This window comes from Clarias gariepinus, chromosome 11, assembly GCF_024256425.1.
Source record: "Clarias gariepinus isolate MV-2021 ecotype Netherlands chromosome 11, CGAR_prim_01v2, whole genome shotgun sequence".
Classification (NCBI taxonomy): domain Eukaryota; kingdom Metazoa; phylum Chordata; class Actinopteri; order Siluriformes; family Clariidae; genus Clarias; species Clarias gariepinus.
The window spans coordinates 4,818,895-4,835,045 of NC_071110.1; the positions used below are offsets into that span (position 1 = coordinate 4,818,895).

General features: G+C 38.1%; 1 protein-coding gene across 1 annotated transcript; it reads left to right on the top strand.

Annotated features, from left to right (window-relative positions):
* Positions 1-4,218: 4,218 nt before the first annotated feature.
* Positions 4,219-4,982, top strand: LOC128533714 (class A basic helix-loop-helix protein 9). The gene has a single exon (XM_053508015.1). It carries the CDS (start codon positions 4,296-4,298, stop codon positions 4,980-4,982), a length of 687 nt encoding a protein of 228 aa, XP_053363990.1. The 5' UTR covers positions 4,219-4,295.
* Positions 4,983-16,151: the final 11,169 nt, after the last annotated feature.

Sequence of the window (16,151 nt, forward strand, 5' to 3'; positions counted from 1 at the left end):
TGACCCCAAAGAATAATGCTTGGTCATGTGAGTTTGTAAGTAGAATGCCATGGTGATGGTGATTGTGCAATCACTTTTCCCTTTCGAAAAAGATCATCTGACTTTTTCGAAAGAAATGTTTCTAGAAATTTACACGCTCTCTGTTATTTTTTCATTTGTCCAGGTAAAAAATAAATATTACAAATTAAATGTACTAAAGTTGCAACCATGAAGCTATCACCTGAGAAATTAATATATTTAACACAGGTTTTTTTTTTTTACTAGTTTCTTTTTTTGGGTACTTACAATGCTGATATCGAAATGAGTAACTACACTAATATTAATCAATCAGGGACATCACTGAACATTTACATTTACATCATTTACATTTAGGCATTTGGCAGATGCTCTTATCCAGAGCGACTTACATTTTTATCTTATTACACATCTGAGCAGTTGAGGGTTAAGGGCCTTGCTCAAGGGCCCAACAGTGGCAACTTGGTGGTTGTGGGGTTTGAACCTGGGATCTTCCGAACTGTAGTCCAATGCCTTAACCACTGAGCTACCCCTGGCCCGAGGGGGTACTCATTTTTTATTTTTTTACTCATTTTTTATTTATAATTCTACTTTAAATTTCAATTCAATTCAATTTTATTTGTATAGCGCTTTTAGCAATTTTCATTGCCGCAAAGCAGCTTTACATAGTCAAAAGAATTATTTAGGTTTGTATGAAATGTGAATTTGTATGAATCAAAATGGTCAGTTTGTCCCTGGTGAGCAAGCCGAGGGCGACAGTGGCAAGGAAAAACTCCCTGAGATGGTAATAGGAAGAAACCTTGAGAGGAACCAGACTCAACAGGGAACCCATCCTCATTTGGGTGAAACAAAAAGCAGTAAATGATCTGCATTTATACAGTGTGTAGGGTGGGAGGCAGTTCAGCTATAATAGCTGATGTTAATTGATGTTAATATGGAGTCCAGGTAGTTATTGAAGACCCAGGTAGACTTGTAAGAAGTTCCAGTCATGAACTATCGAACTGTCAAGTCCCCAGAGAAACAGTTGCCAACACCAGTCAAGGCCAGAACCATTTTCTAGGTAGAGAGAATCATTCCCAGACACCAGACGCATCCCAGAGAGACACACGGGGCATCCATGTGACGAGATCTTCAGCCAGAAGCGGGGCACCAGGATGGGTCAGACAGGTCCGGAGGGCAGAGGGAGTCTGGATCACTGGCAGCTCAGGAACGACATGTGTAGCTCGACAGAGAGAGAGAGAAAGAGTGAAAGGGGGGGACAGGAGGAGAGAGGAAAAAGAAAGAGGGGGGGAAAGAGAAGAAGAGGAGAGATGGCAGTTAGGTATGGTCACAGTCACACAATGTATAATGTGAATGTATATTAACTGTAGCGTGCAAGCAGAGACTCCGGCAGGACTAACTATGACAGCATAACTAAAAGGGAGGAGCCAGAAGGAAACACAAACATGAGGGCTTCCTGACATGTAAAGCAAACAATCACCTCACCGTCAGCAAACCTGAGTGATCAATGAAAGTGAGGAAGACAGCATCCAAACATACCAGTTTACCATAATACTCTACGTCCATGAGTCCCCCAGATCTGCTCCTTTACCTATGGCAAATCTATTTATAAAAATGCTTGGCTAAATAAATAGGTTTTTAGCCTGGACTTAAACACTGAGACTGTGTCTGAGTCCCGAACACTATTTGGAAGACTATTCCATAACTTTGGGGCTTTATAAGAAAAAGCTCTGCCCCCAGCTGTATTTTTCATAATACGCGGTACTGACAAGCAGCCTGCATCCTTTGATCGAAGTAGGCGTGGCGGATCGTAAGACACTAGCAGTTCGCTCAGGTACTGCGGCGCGAGACCATTTAATGCTTTATATGTCAAGAGTAGTATTTTAAAATCAATGCGAAATTTCACAGGGAGCCAATGGAGTGAAGATAAGATAGGGGTGATGTGCTCATATCTTCTGGTTCTGGTGAGGACTCTCGCTGCTGCATTTTGGACTAGCTGAAGCTTATTTATGCATCTAGCTGAACAACCAGACAGTAAGGCATTACAATAGTCCAACCTAGAGGTGATAAAAGCATGAACTAGTTAAATAGCAGCCATGGACTATGCATACCACACGTTTATTGTTTTTGCATCTGAGGATCCGGGTTCGACCCCTGCCTTCGGTGGGTTGCCACCCCCAATACTACCTAGCCACTGCCTGGATTGCCGTTCCCGAGTCAAGCCGGGTTCGGAAAATGGTAGGGTTGTGTCAGGAAGGGGCATCCGGCGTAAAAACCTGTCCCAAAATGTGTGTGGATCAGATGGTCCGCTGTGGTAACCCTTTGTCGGGAGCAGCCGAAAGAACAAGTTCACTTTAAATAAAGCTACAACGGTTACCTTGGATTGAGTCAAGGACTAGAATTCAAAATTGGTGCATTGTTTTAATTTTTTATTTGGTTTTGGTGTATAGTTATCAATGACCAATGGAATCTGATTGGCAAGAGAAACGTACTGTTGAAGACCTATTATTTTTACTAACCTAGCTTCACCTAGCTAACACTGTAGTTTGTTTTAGCTGTCGACTTCTTTAAATTTAAGATGTTTAAGATCATATGCATTATTAAAAAATGCACTAGTTCACACAGATTACAATCTGCTTTAATTGCTTTCATTAATCATGGAACATAAACAGATCGCTGCCATTAATTAGCACAACAATGTATGCTAGTTTGCTGTTAAAAGTTTGTCTCTACAGTAGGTCTCATAGTATCACATGGTCATAAATGTTGGCACTGGAGCATGTTTACGTTAAATACGCAAAGTATCATCCAGAATCCATAAGAATCACTGTTTAGTACATTGTTTTGAGAGAGAAAACTTTTTCAGTATTATTTTTTTAATAGCACAAAGCTTTAGCTAGCATTAAGATGAGCTGTGTTGTTTTCTACAGCGTCTAGGTACATGATTTACTCCCACTCTTCCACTTACACTTTTTTTTTTTTTTGCAAATGAACAATCCAGCTCCAAAAAGCTGAACCAGACAAGACAAATAATACCGAATTAAATTGGGCCGTAAACGATAAATGAAAGGAACACAGAGCGTTGAAAGCACAAAGAATTCACAACATCCTGTTATTAGAGCTTCAACAATATTACCATCCACTAATTTGGACAAACGGCTCTGCTCGTCACAGGAACAGTCCGACAGCCGAGACAGGAGGAGGGAGGAGGGTGAAGACAGATAGAGAGGCAACCATAAAACGTTCAGTTCCTTCTTTACAGCTTTGATGCCTTGACTCTATTGTCTGTTCATGTCAGCGGAGCAGCTCTAGATTTATGACGACGTGTACACCCACATGGCTTTGCGTGTTCCCCTGCGGCCCGGTTAGACCTGCTAACGCCTTTTATTTAAAACAAGAGGCCGTGCTTCTTAGCAAGGTGGTAATATAAATGTGAGAATAAATTGGTTTTACAGTGGCGTAGTGATTAGCACTGTGGCTGCTCACCTCCAAGATCGAAGGTTCGAGTCCCGACTCAGGTCTGTGAGCAGTTTGCATGTTCTCCTCCTGCTTGGTGGGTTCACTCCACGGACTCGGGTTTTCTCCCGCAGTCCAAAGACATGCAGATGCAGGTGTTCCTAAATTATTTGTAGTGTGTGTGCTTGTGTGCTCTGCAATGCACCCCCCCCCCACTCCTCCAGGGTGTACCCCAACTTGTACCCTGAGTTCCCATGATCCTTTACAAGCTAAGCGATTTAAAAAATGAAATAAATAAATAAATAAATTGTGTTATTATAAATTAGTGTAAAAAAAAAAGAAACTCATGCACTACATGTAAAAATTTAATGTTGTTATTCTAAGAAAAAACAAGCTGTGTGACTTTTAAGTACAGGAATCTAAGCAATCTATTTTTTTTGTGTGTGTTATCCTGAATCTGAATGAACATGGCTCTGTTTTTTCGGTCATGGTTTTGCTTTTGTCTTTCAGCCATAAAGTAGGCGACTGTGCTTGTCATTCCTGTCGAGTTTCCTCTTCATACTGTGAGTGCAGGAGGTGTGTCAACGACTGTTGAATGATACCTGGATTTTCCCTCGAGGCCACTTATAAACCAAGAACACCTTTGCTGGCGGCTGATTGGCCCACGTGATGCGTCGTCTAACTGGCTTTAATAGCACCTTTCGCCTCGACTGAGCCAAAGTGAACCCGAGGATGTGTACGTGAAGGTTTATGGCATGGGAAGAACTTGGTGAGCACTCTTTGTGAAGCTTCCTTAACATCATTGAGACAGTCAGTGAGTAAGCATGAGTTTATCCAGCATGAGCACTGAGTCAGATTTTTCCGAAGATGAGCAGGAGGGCTGTGCATCGGGCTTGGAGGTTTCAGACAGCCCCAGTGAAAATCCTTTGAGGAATCTGTCAACTGCCTCGGGAAGTGATCTCCTGGAGGTCAGCGTTGCTAAAAAGCGAAGGCGGCCGGCTCGGTCCAAAGCCCGCAGGGTTGCCGCGAACGTACGAGAACGCAAGCGCATCCTGGACTACAACCAAGCCTTTAATGCATTACGCTTGGTGCTCAATCACGACCTGAGCGGCAAACGTCTATCCAAGATCGCAACTCTGCGCCGGGCCATCCATCGCATCTCAGCTCTGTCTGAGCTCTTACAGTCCAACTCACAAGAGGAACCAGACGCACCATCGAGCATCCAACCGAAAGAACTGTCAAAGAACTGGTCAGACAGTCAGCAGCAAGAAGAGCACCCCAGAACCTCTCTGTTATCTGGAGCTGTTGGATCATCAGTTCCTTCTTATAGAAACTTCTCTTCTTCATGCACATACTCTGCAGAGGATCAGAACTCTCCATGCTATAGCCACGGCCCTGAATTTCAGTTCGGCTTTAAACGCATGGAAGGGTTTTCGGATGCTCCGGCTATGCCTTTCCCATGGCAGTGGCAGTGCTCAGGATTCCAGCAGCAGTCTCTAAGTATGCACTGATATACTGGAACACACTAAATGTACTGTACTGTATATTACAGTTTTTGACCTTTGAATTTTGCTTCAGTTTTTGTGAAAAGTCTTGAGGGAGGTGCAGTTATGCATCCAATTTAAAGATGTAGGTGAATATGTAGCACCACAAACTAGTTTCCTTAAATCCTGGATTCTCAATTATATAGTCATCTGAAATGTGTAGTACTTTGCAAGTGAGAAATGGACACACTTTGAACGTACAGAACACTTTGTGAGCTTTCACATCAATATAAAGTAAGTAAGGAATTAAACTCTATGAGACTTACCTGTTTTGTGGACATATTTAACCGACATCACAGGGATTATTATTTTCCTATAACAGTTTTACTGCTGTTATAACACACTAATATGATATGTTGTATGATTTGTCATGTTTTACATTGCTTTGATTACAATTATCTGTAAAATCAGATTAACATTAAATCAGGAACGATCTTTCGAAAACTCTTTGATGTTTTCATTTATAAGTCAAACTGTCACGTCTCCAATCACAAAACTCTTAATGGCTGTCTTATCTGAAATATTCCTTAGGTAGTACTTCTCCATTTCTTCCCATTGGTGTGCAGACTGCTAATGGTATATGTTGCCATCTATTATATCGGCGTTTGAGCATGAAGAATACTGGTTAATCAACTTTAGCACCTGTAAGTGTTGATCGAGTTTCTAAGCAGATTGAACTGTAACAGGACAGTGTTAAAATGATTTTAGAACATGATCATGCTTTATCATTAGGGTGGTGTGTGCTGTGTGCCCTAATATAAAGCTAAAGTGATGATACAGGGTACCTGCACTTACTGCATGATGAAATTTCTAAAGTTATATTAAATTTTGTGTAATTGTCAAACTGAAGCACCAAAAAATGTGATCCAATTGTATACAATACAAAAGTGTGTGTGTGTGTGTGTGTGTGTGTGTGTGTGTTAGGGCTTGATGAACAGCCATAAATTCCACCCACCTCATTATACCTTTGTGTCACTGGTGGAAAATGAGTGCTTTATTGTGACCTCTGCCCTGCGGGTGTACAATCTGTCTCATTTTTAATTAGGGAATCAATCAATCATCACATAAAAAGCTTGGTAATCAATACATTAAAAACTGTCAAAAGCTGTAGCAACCATTGAGAAAAATACAGTAGCATATCTTATACTAGGGCAGTGGTTGGTATTAATGGTAAAAATCTAAAAATTCTAAATGCAATCTAAATGCTCATATACGAAAATATAAATTACTTTTGTTCCATATTCTCAGAGCAGATATTTAAATCTCCTGGTTAGATTATATGACCTTCCTCACATTTCTGTTCCAGCTCTGCCAGATTGATTTGCTAATCTTTTCCCATTATTCTGATCGTATCTCGGGGTCAGGGCAAAAGAAAAAAATATATCTCATGTAAATCAGAAGCACCGTTTTTTTTTCCTAAAAGAAGGCTGGGAGTGCAAGATGTAGCTCTCAGCTGAGTGTGGACAGGCAGACAGATATACGTATTTAAAGTAACAGACGTAAAGCCAGATGTCTAAATTCGAGCTGACTCATTGTTTCTCCTTAGCAATATATATATATATAACTTCTTTTTTTATGTAAGGTTAAAGGTCAATTTAACCTAAACATTTAGGGAAGTAAGAAATCAGTATAATATACAGGGTAAAAAACAGTATTTTAATATAATGGCATAGATATTCTAATGGCACGGTGGCACAGTGATTAGCACTGTGGCCCGCACCTGCAGGGTTAAGGGGGTTAAATGGAGTTTGCATGTTCTCCTTGTGCTTCCTGGGTTTCCCCCGGGTACTCCAGTTTCCTCCCATAGTACAAAGCCATGCAAGTTAGGCTTATTGATATTACCAGATTGTCTGTAGTGTGTGTATTGTGTGTGTGTGTGTGTGTGCCCTGCAATGGATTGGCACCTTGTCCACCTTGTTTTCTTGGATGGATTTCAGTCCCCCGTGATCCTGTATACAGGATACGCAATAAAGAAGATAAATGAATGAATGAATAACAAAAACATTCTTTGGAAAAATAGCAAATAAATAATTTATTTATGTGGCATTATAAAATATTTATATTATCATTATAAAATACCCATAGATTATTTAAAAAATTCCTTATATGTTCGGACTGAGTGACTTTATTTTTGTACTTTATTGTACAATTATTAATTAAATAATTATGTTTATAATAATTAAAGTTTGATTTTAAGTTTTATAACTACAGTATTTGATGTAAATAACTGAAAAAACGAAAAATTTCATTAGAGAACAAAACAAATATTTACATGCTACTTCAAATAATCATATTTATTGTAAAAATATTTCCATGAGAAGTACTGAGTGACAACAAAGCATACAGCTCTATATCCCAAAAATGTATAAAAAATTGCATACTTAATGTACACTATTCAGCCAGCTATTTTTATTTTGTAACAACATATGTCCTGTAAATTCTAAATGCCTTGTTGCTGCTCAATTTTACATACAGTAAGTTCTCGACTTATAAACATTTGAGTTACTAACTTTCGAAGAGACAAACATGTTTGTGCATGTTCAATCACAGAAGTTAGATCACATGTCGTGTGTACATTGTCATGTGCGTGCATCGTGCATCCTCTGCAAATCCAGTAAGTGTACTGTAAAAGCAGCAGCGATAAAGCTGGTACTGCTAGGAAGTATTGTGTTAGTACCTAGACAATGTTTATTGGACTTGCAAACAAATCAGACTTATGAACAAGCTCTTGGAACGGAACTCGTTCGTATGTAGGGGACCTCCTATAGTTTTCTTTATTATGTTTGAAGACTACACAAACTCCTGCACTTGATTGTATGATGTTGTATTCTGCCAATTTTAAAGCCGGGACACACGGTCTCCTAAACACCACGGTGTGTTTTATTTATTTTTCTAAAGATATTTAATGTAAGAGCATATGCTGATTGTCAGGTCATGGTCGGTGGTCTGCTACAGAGACTACAGAGCGGTAATAAAAATAATAATAAGCATGCACTCCTCAGGGCCCACAGCGGGAGGGGATTCCAGTAAGGCGGCTGAAACGAAGAGCCTGGAGAATACATAGCCGTCTTTCAGGGGATGTGATTCAGGATTTTATCTTGATCCAAGTCCTGACAGGCTGCATGAACCCAGAGCCAGGGAACTCAGCCAGATCCCGGCGCTCTCGCTGCCTGTGGTATGACGACATGTCTGTTGCTATTCTTAGCGCTCTGAGCTAACCGCCCGAGGTATTCATGACTCAAAACATCTTGTAAGTGATGAGAAGGTTTATCTGGCTCAGGCAGAGATTATAGCGCTGGAGGATTTAGCGGTTTCTCCGAGAATTAAACCTGGCAATCATTTGATGAGTTTACACAGGAAATTACCGAAATATGATGAGGAACAAACCTCCAGGTCTGGAAATGTGATGAGGCAGGCAGAGTCTACAGAAAAACGTGGCAGATGTTCATTGCATTTGGAGCATGGTGGCCAAATGGTGAGAACACTTGTCTTTCTCTCTTATGGGGTTGGAGGCCCAGATCTCACTTCAGTTAGAGTGTACGGGGTTTACATGTCACTAGTAACAGCATGCACAACGACTGTTACTAGTGACATGTAAACGCCATACACTCAAGTGGTGTTTTATTGTCATTTCACCCACGTATGGCTGGTGCAGCACAATTTTGAAGGAAGAAAAAAAAAAACCGTTCCCCTAAGACCATGATGTTACATACAGTACAGTAAAACAGTACAAAAGTACACACGATTGCACATAAATAAATTAGTTTACGACACAGAACTACATAAAGTGCACATACTGTATACAACAAAGAATGACTAAACACAAGACAATACAGAAAAGCACTTTAGTATGGAATACTGTATAGTACAACTAGATATTATAGTATAATAATAATAATAATAATAATAATAATAATAATAATAATAGATGCTGTGAATGCACTGTAAACATAAATAACATGCTAGAGAAATGGAATGGAAAATGTTTTGTTTACAGTGTTTTAGCAGCAAAAAAAAAGCGAAAATTGCACATTGTAAAGGAAAATTTTGTATTTTGTGATAATGATGAGTGAGAAGGGCATTGGGGGCTAAGTGGTGGGTTTCTCGCCTACCATGCGGAAAGCCCAGGTTTGATTCCCAAACAAAGTCCAAATCCCAGCCACTGGATTCAGTGCCGGTCCCAAGCCCGGGTAAAATGGAAGGGGTTGCGTCGGGAAGGGCATCCAGCATAAAACTTGTGCCAAGCTGGTGTGTGGATCAGATGGTCTGCTGTGACGACCCCTCGATGGGAGCAGCTGAAAGAACAACCACAACAATGAAATATAATTGTTCGATCCGATCTTGTAACTGATGGAAAAATTACATTTGAAAAATGTATTTCTGAATTTTTATTAGGGTTTTTAATAATTACACTTATTATATGTGCAATGTATACATGATTGTTTAAAGTGATCAGCACTCAAAAAAAAAAAGCTTAAATAATTGGATTAAAATAATAATAATTAGGCATGGGTTCGATTTCTGCCTCGAGGCTGTGTGCATGAAGTTTTCATGTGCTTCCCGTGCTTGGTAGGTTTCCAGTCCAAAGACATGCAGGTAAGACTAATTAGCGTTTCCAACTTGCCCGTAGTGTGTATATATGTGTACATGCCATGTGATGGATTGCCATCCCATCCAGGGTGTACCCCACCACGTGCTCTGGGAACGGCTCCAGACCTCCCGTAAAACCTGTACATGGGATAAAGCTACATATAGGACAAGTGAGTTATTATTATTATTATTATTATTATTATTATTATTATTATTATTATCATCCACAACAACATTGTATTGTAAACATTGTATATATAAATCTTGTGTTAAGCCTGTGGATTCAGAGCATAACTGCACTTATTTTCAATTTTTTTTTAAATACAAATACGTTGTCATGTTATTTAATTACTTATCTATTACAAAGAACATTAAAAACACAAAATAAAATAAAAAAAAAACATTTATGAGGTAACAAGGTAAATGCTGTATTTAGACACAAATAAACATTTATAACTCGTCTAAAAATATTATTTCAGTTCTTCTTCTTGAAGCAAATTATTCATTATTTCCTATGAAATTAATAAGATTGTTTATTAATTAATGTTTTTTTATTTTTGCATTTAATTTTGTAATTCACATTTGTGCTGTAATTGGTCATTCAGGTCACTTGAGGGCAGCAGTATTCCACAGCTTTACTTGCCAAGACAAATCTATACAAAACAAGCATGTTTGAGAAAACCATGTTAACTTTCTTTCTTTCTTTCTTTTTTTTTAAGATTAGGATTCAATAATTTGTCAAGGGCACAGTGAAATTATTTTTCTGTATGTCTCAGTTAGGAAGCTGGGGTCAGAGCCAGGCGGTGAACAGATCGAGTTAAGGGCCTTGTTTAAGGGCTCAGCAGTGGCAACTTGGTAGTGCTGGAGCTCAAACCCCGACCTTCCGATCAGAAACCCAGTCACCTACAGCCTTAACCATTTAAGCCACCACTTCCCTTTTTAATTCTTTTCAAACTGAGACTTGTTTGATTGGCAGATGATGTTTCAAAAATTTAAGCACATATTTCTGGAAAGAAGAAAATGATTAGATAAAAACTCTCTCACTTATTCCCTTTACTGCTCATCATGTACAGGGTTGCGGTTTGGACAGGTGAGGGTACTCCCTGGATAAAGTGCCAATTCATTAGGGTACAAGCATGCAATTTGGGAATGGGAATTAGACTAATTTGCATGTCTTTGGAAGGAAACCTGAATACCCAGGGGAAACCCACCAAGCAGGGGGAGAACATGCAAACTCCACATGCATGCAACCTGAGTTGGGAATCGAACCTTTGACCCTGGAGGTACAAGGCGACAGCGCTAACAACTACACCACCCTGTTACTTTATTAGATTGAGGAAATAAAGTAAGGAAAAAAAAAACCTTACTTTGGTATTATATCATGGCTGTGTCAGGTCAGATTATTTTTCCCAGATATGTCAGATTTTGTCCATTTTTATTTTGCTGTTGTTTTATTTATTGCTTGTGAACTAAAATCAAAGCCTAAAAGATTATCTGAATTCTGAAACAACGTTTTGTTTCTTTCAGTCTCCTAAAAATATATTTTGTCATGTTTAGGATTTAATATCTTTAGAAATATTATTCTCAGCCACATAAACCTTGGCAGGCGTAAAGCCAAACTAATTTCTATCTATCTGAATGCTCTGAATGCTCAGAAATCTAACAAAATCCTGTTTTGTTCTTATAAAGGAAAAATCTAACCTTATACATATGTGATAAGATGCTGTGTTGTATTTTTGCAGCATATTGTACCTTAATAGCTAATATACTGTCTTACTTTAGTTACTTTTTTTTATATGTACAGTACCTTCTTAGCGACCTGGTTATTTTATAATAATTATGCTATGTTACTATACCAGGCCACCAATACAAGCAACTTTACGACTCATTGCAGCATCGCCATGAACTTGATCCATCATTTCAAACATCTCTGTGGCAGATTTGCTCAGTTTCTGCCCAGTTTAATCACAGGACGATGTCTTTTGGCACACTGACTTATGAAGGTCAGGGGTAGCTCAGTGGTTAAGGTATTGGACTACGGTTCGGAAGATCCCAGGTTCAAACCCCACAACCACCAAGTTGCCACTGTTGGGCCCTTGAGCAAGGCCCTTAACCCTCAACTGCTCAGATGTATAATAAGATTTAAAAAAATGTAAGTCGCTCTGGATAAGAGTGTCTGCCAAATGCCTAAATGTAAATGTAATTGTAAGGTCGGCGCTCCCCATGACTGTGCGTGCAGCCTTGTGGTGCCATCTGTTGGTGAGTTACAGAACACAAAGTCTTGAAACTTTTTGATACAACCTAGAACAATGAACACCTCGCCAGAAAAAATAATGTTGTTTTAGATGGGAATTATTTAACCTTACCTAATGCAGTAAAACCTTCAAGGATTATTAGGAACACCATACTAATACGGTGTTTGACCCCCTTTCACCTGTAGAACTGCCTTAATTCTACGTGGCATTGATTCAACAAGGTGCTGAAAGCATTCTTTAGAAATGCTGGCCCATATTGATAGAATAGCATCTTGCAGTTGATGGAGATTTGTGGGATGCACATCCAGGGCACGGAGCTCCCGTTCCACCACATCCCAAAGATGATCTATTGGGTTGAGATCTGGTGACTGTGGGGGCCATTTTAGTACAGTGAACTCATTGTCATGTTTAAGAAACCAATTTGAAATGATTCGAGCTTTGTGACATGGTGCATTATCCTGCTGGAAGTAGCCATCAGAGGATGGGTACATGGTGGTCATAAAGGGATGGACATGGTCAGGGACAATGCTCAGGTAGCCCGTGGCATTTTAACGATGCCCAATTGGCACTAAGGGGCCTAAAGTGTGCCAAGAAAACATCCCCCACACCATTACACCACCACCAGCCTGCACAGTGGTAACAAGGCATGATGGATCCATGTTCTCATTCTGTTTACGCCAAATTCTGACTCTACCATTTAAATGTCTGAAATCGAGACTCATCAGACCAGGCAACATTTTTCCAGTCTCCAACTGTCCGATTTTGGTGAGCTCATGCAAATTGTAGCCTCTTTTTCCTATGTGTAGTGGAGATGAGTGGTACCCGGTGGGGTCTTCTGCTGTTGTAGCCCATCCGCCTCAAGGTTGTGCGTGTTGTGGCTTCACAAATGCTTTGCTGCATACCTCGGTTGTAACGAGTGGTTATTTCAGTCAAAGTTGCTCTTCTATCAGCTTGAATCAGTCGACCCATTCTCCTCTGACCTCTAGCATCAACAAGGCATTTTCGCCCACAGGACTGCCGCATACTGGATGTTTTTCCCTTTTCACACCATTCTTTGTAAACCCTAGAAATGGTTGTGCGTGAAAATCCCAGTAACTGAGCAGTTTGTAAAATACTCAGACCGGCCCGTCTGGCACCAACAACCATGCCACGCTCAAAATTGCTTAAATCACCTTTCTTTCCCATTCTGACATTCAGTTTGGAGTTCAGGAGATTGTCTTGACCAGGACCACACCCCTAAACGCATTGAAGCAACTGCCATGCGATTGGTTGATTAGATAATTGCATTAATGAGAAATTGAACAGGTGTTCCTAATAATCCTTTAGGTGAGTGTAGTGCTCTAACTCTGGACAGAAATAAATATTGTAACATTGCATAAGGTTGTCAAAAATTCTATGGTGAATGCATGCCATAATTAAACTAGAGGTGAACACTGAACAGTAATAGATTATATTTCATAGTAGTTTATTTGAATGACAGCTCTAACTGTGTGTGTGACAACCAAGAGCACGAGCAAACGAAACATGTCATAGTTGTTTGGGAAGCTGATGAAAAGTGTGTGTGTGTGTGTGTGTGTGTGTGGGATGATAGAATAAAACTTTGCTTTACACAAAACTGGACACACAGTCTGTGATAGCACCGAGGAGAACAACGCTGCACAAAGAGGTGCTGGAATATTCTCACTTTAGAACAAAAAAGTGTTAAGATACCGTTTTGTCAAATTTCCTGAAAAAAAAAACCTTAATAAACCTTGGCATCCAGGACTTAATGAGCTTATTTACTCTGTAAAGCACCAAATGCACATCTAAAACATCAAACCAAGCAAACAGTAACAGGGCAGAATGAATAAATGGAAAAGCCGTGGTTATAAATCCCAGAGCTGGGCTGAATGTGAAACAGATGATGTGCAGGACTTAATTTGGGCTCTCTCTCTCTCTCTCTCTCTCTCTCTCTAAAGTAAATGCATGGTTGAATAGACAAAGATAACGAAACCAAGATGACTGTGCTTCCACAGAGAAATATAAAATAATAGACACTTAAGCCTGTCTCATTTGGAGAAGATCGCAATTTGGGGGAAGTCAAGGCTGCCACTGAACTTCTATAAAAAATCAACACACACACATGCAAACTTTATATTATATTATATTATATTATATTATATTATATACTAATTTACCTTCAAATTCTTAACAAACCCTAGATGAATACGATATTTAAGCGATAAATTTACAACTTACAATGAATATTTCATAAGGATGCAGATGTAGCTTGTTTTAAACTTAGACTTAACGATGACAAATTCTCATTTTTTGAATAAAAAACAGAATGGGAAAAACTATTAATTTCATTAATTAAATGCTTTTACATATCAAAGCATTTAATTTAAACAATAAAATATGCTTATTATATATTATATTATATACGCACACTGTTTAAACTATATTATTATTATTATTATTATTATTATATGCTGAATGCATTACATTTTATTAATATAAAATTTTACTTTTTGAATGCAATCATTCAATAATTATTTTTTATGTTATTAAATTATTATTTAATTATTTTAAAGGATAATGTTAAATTATCAAGTAATGTATGATTACTAATCCTGTAATTGGTTATTATTAATTATAATAATAATACACTCTAAAAACTGCTGGGTTAAAAACCAGCCGCTGGGTCACTATTGGACAGAACACACGCTGGGTTGTTTTGACCCAAGTGCTGGGTTTAAACTATTTAACCCAGACTTCTGGGTTGTTCATCTGAACCAACCAGTAGGTTGAATTGACACTTTAGCTGGGTTAAATGTTAAAGTGCTAGGTTGTTTTATTTGACCCAACCAGGAGGTGAAATTAACACTCTTGCTGGGTTGACACGTTCCGTTTGATGGTTTTTTTTTTTTTTCAAAAAGGCCAAAAATGTAACAACTTGACATAATGTAAATAGATTGTCACAGAATAAGAAAATGTGAATAACTCAATTTTGACAAAAATGTCAGACAAAACCATAGTGTGACCATTTGTTAAATATAAAATTAATGTAACATAAACACACTCTGTAAAACAATAAAAACAAGTCCCTGTAAATCTGATTTGAAATGCATTTTTTTTTTGCATTTAATACAATGTTTAAACACTTTATAAAGAAGTTTTAAACACAAATCTTATAATGCCTACATGACATTAAACATTCCCCATCTTAATATTTTAACTATTTATTTTAACTATTAGTTATTTAATTATTACTATTTCATAAAAAAAATGACATTAAAAACAAAAAAAAATTATTAAACCTATCAATAATAATTCAAATATTATTTATTAAATGTGGGCTGAAAAAACTGTAGATGGGTACAGATGAGTACTCGTGTCCATCAATCTGATCTACAGTATGCTGGGGAAACTGGCAGGTGAGAAGACACTGCTTTGTGTAGTTAACATCAGAGACAAAGAGTCTGTATTAAACATTGCCTCCAACAATGCGAAAGGTCTGTCAGGTTCCTCTTGTCTCATCCCCAAGGCACAAAACGTGGAACAATGTTTCAGTCATCTCCATATTTAGCAGATATCATTCCCATCATGTTGGTCCCCACCTGTGGATTACACACCAGCACTTAGGGTTGCAATATAACTAACATTTACGTCAAGCATTTTCGTTAAGGACGTACAGCTACATATGTATTTAATGCAAAAAAAAATTTCTCTTGTCAATACACACAAAAATACATAATGTGAATATAAATGTCTTACTAATTTACCTTCCTATTTAACGTGTGAGGGATAACAGGATACGCGCTTCATCTGAATTTAACGTAACATTCAACCCTTTTCAAATTCTTAACAAACCCTAGATAAATACAATATTTAAGTGATGAATTTACAACTTGATGTAAAAAAAGATGTAGCTAAAGACTTGTTTTAAACTAAGACTTAACGATGACAAGTTCTCATTTTTTGAATAATAAAAAACTGAATGGGAAAAACTATTAATCCCATTAATTAAATGCTTTTACATATCAAAGCATTTAATTTAAACAATAAAATATGCTTGCTCCTACCACAAGTTATTAAAAAAAAATTGATTGACATGATTCAGTCAGAAGTGAAGAATCCAGAAAGTTCGTCAAAGAATAAACCAACTGCTGGGTGAAAATAACACAACCATTTTTTTTTTTTTTTTACATACAGAAACAGAAGACATATTAAAACTGTCATTAAACACACCACAATTGCAACAGACCTTTCACACACAACTTTAGTGAAGATTACTAGTAATTTTCTAATG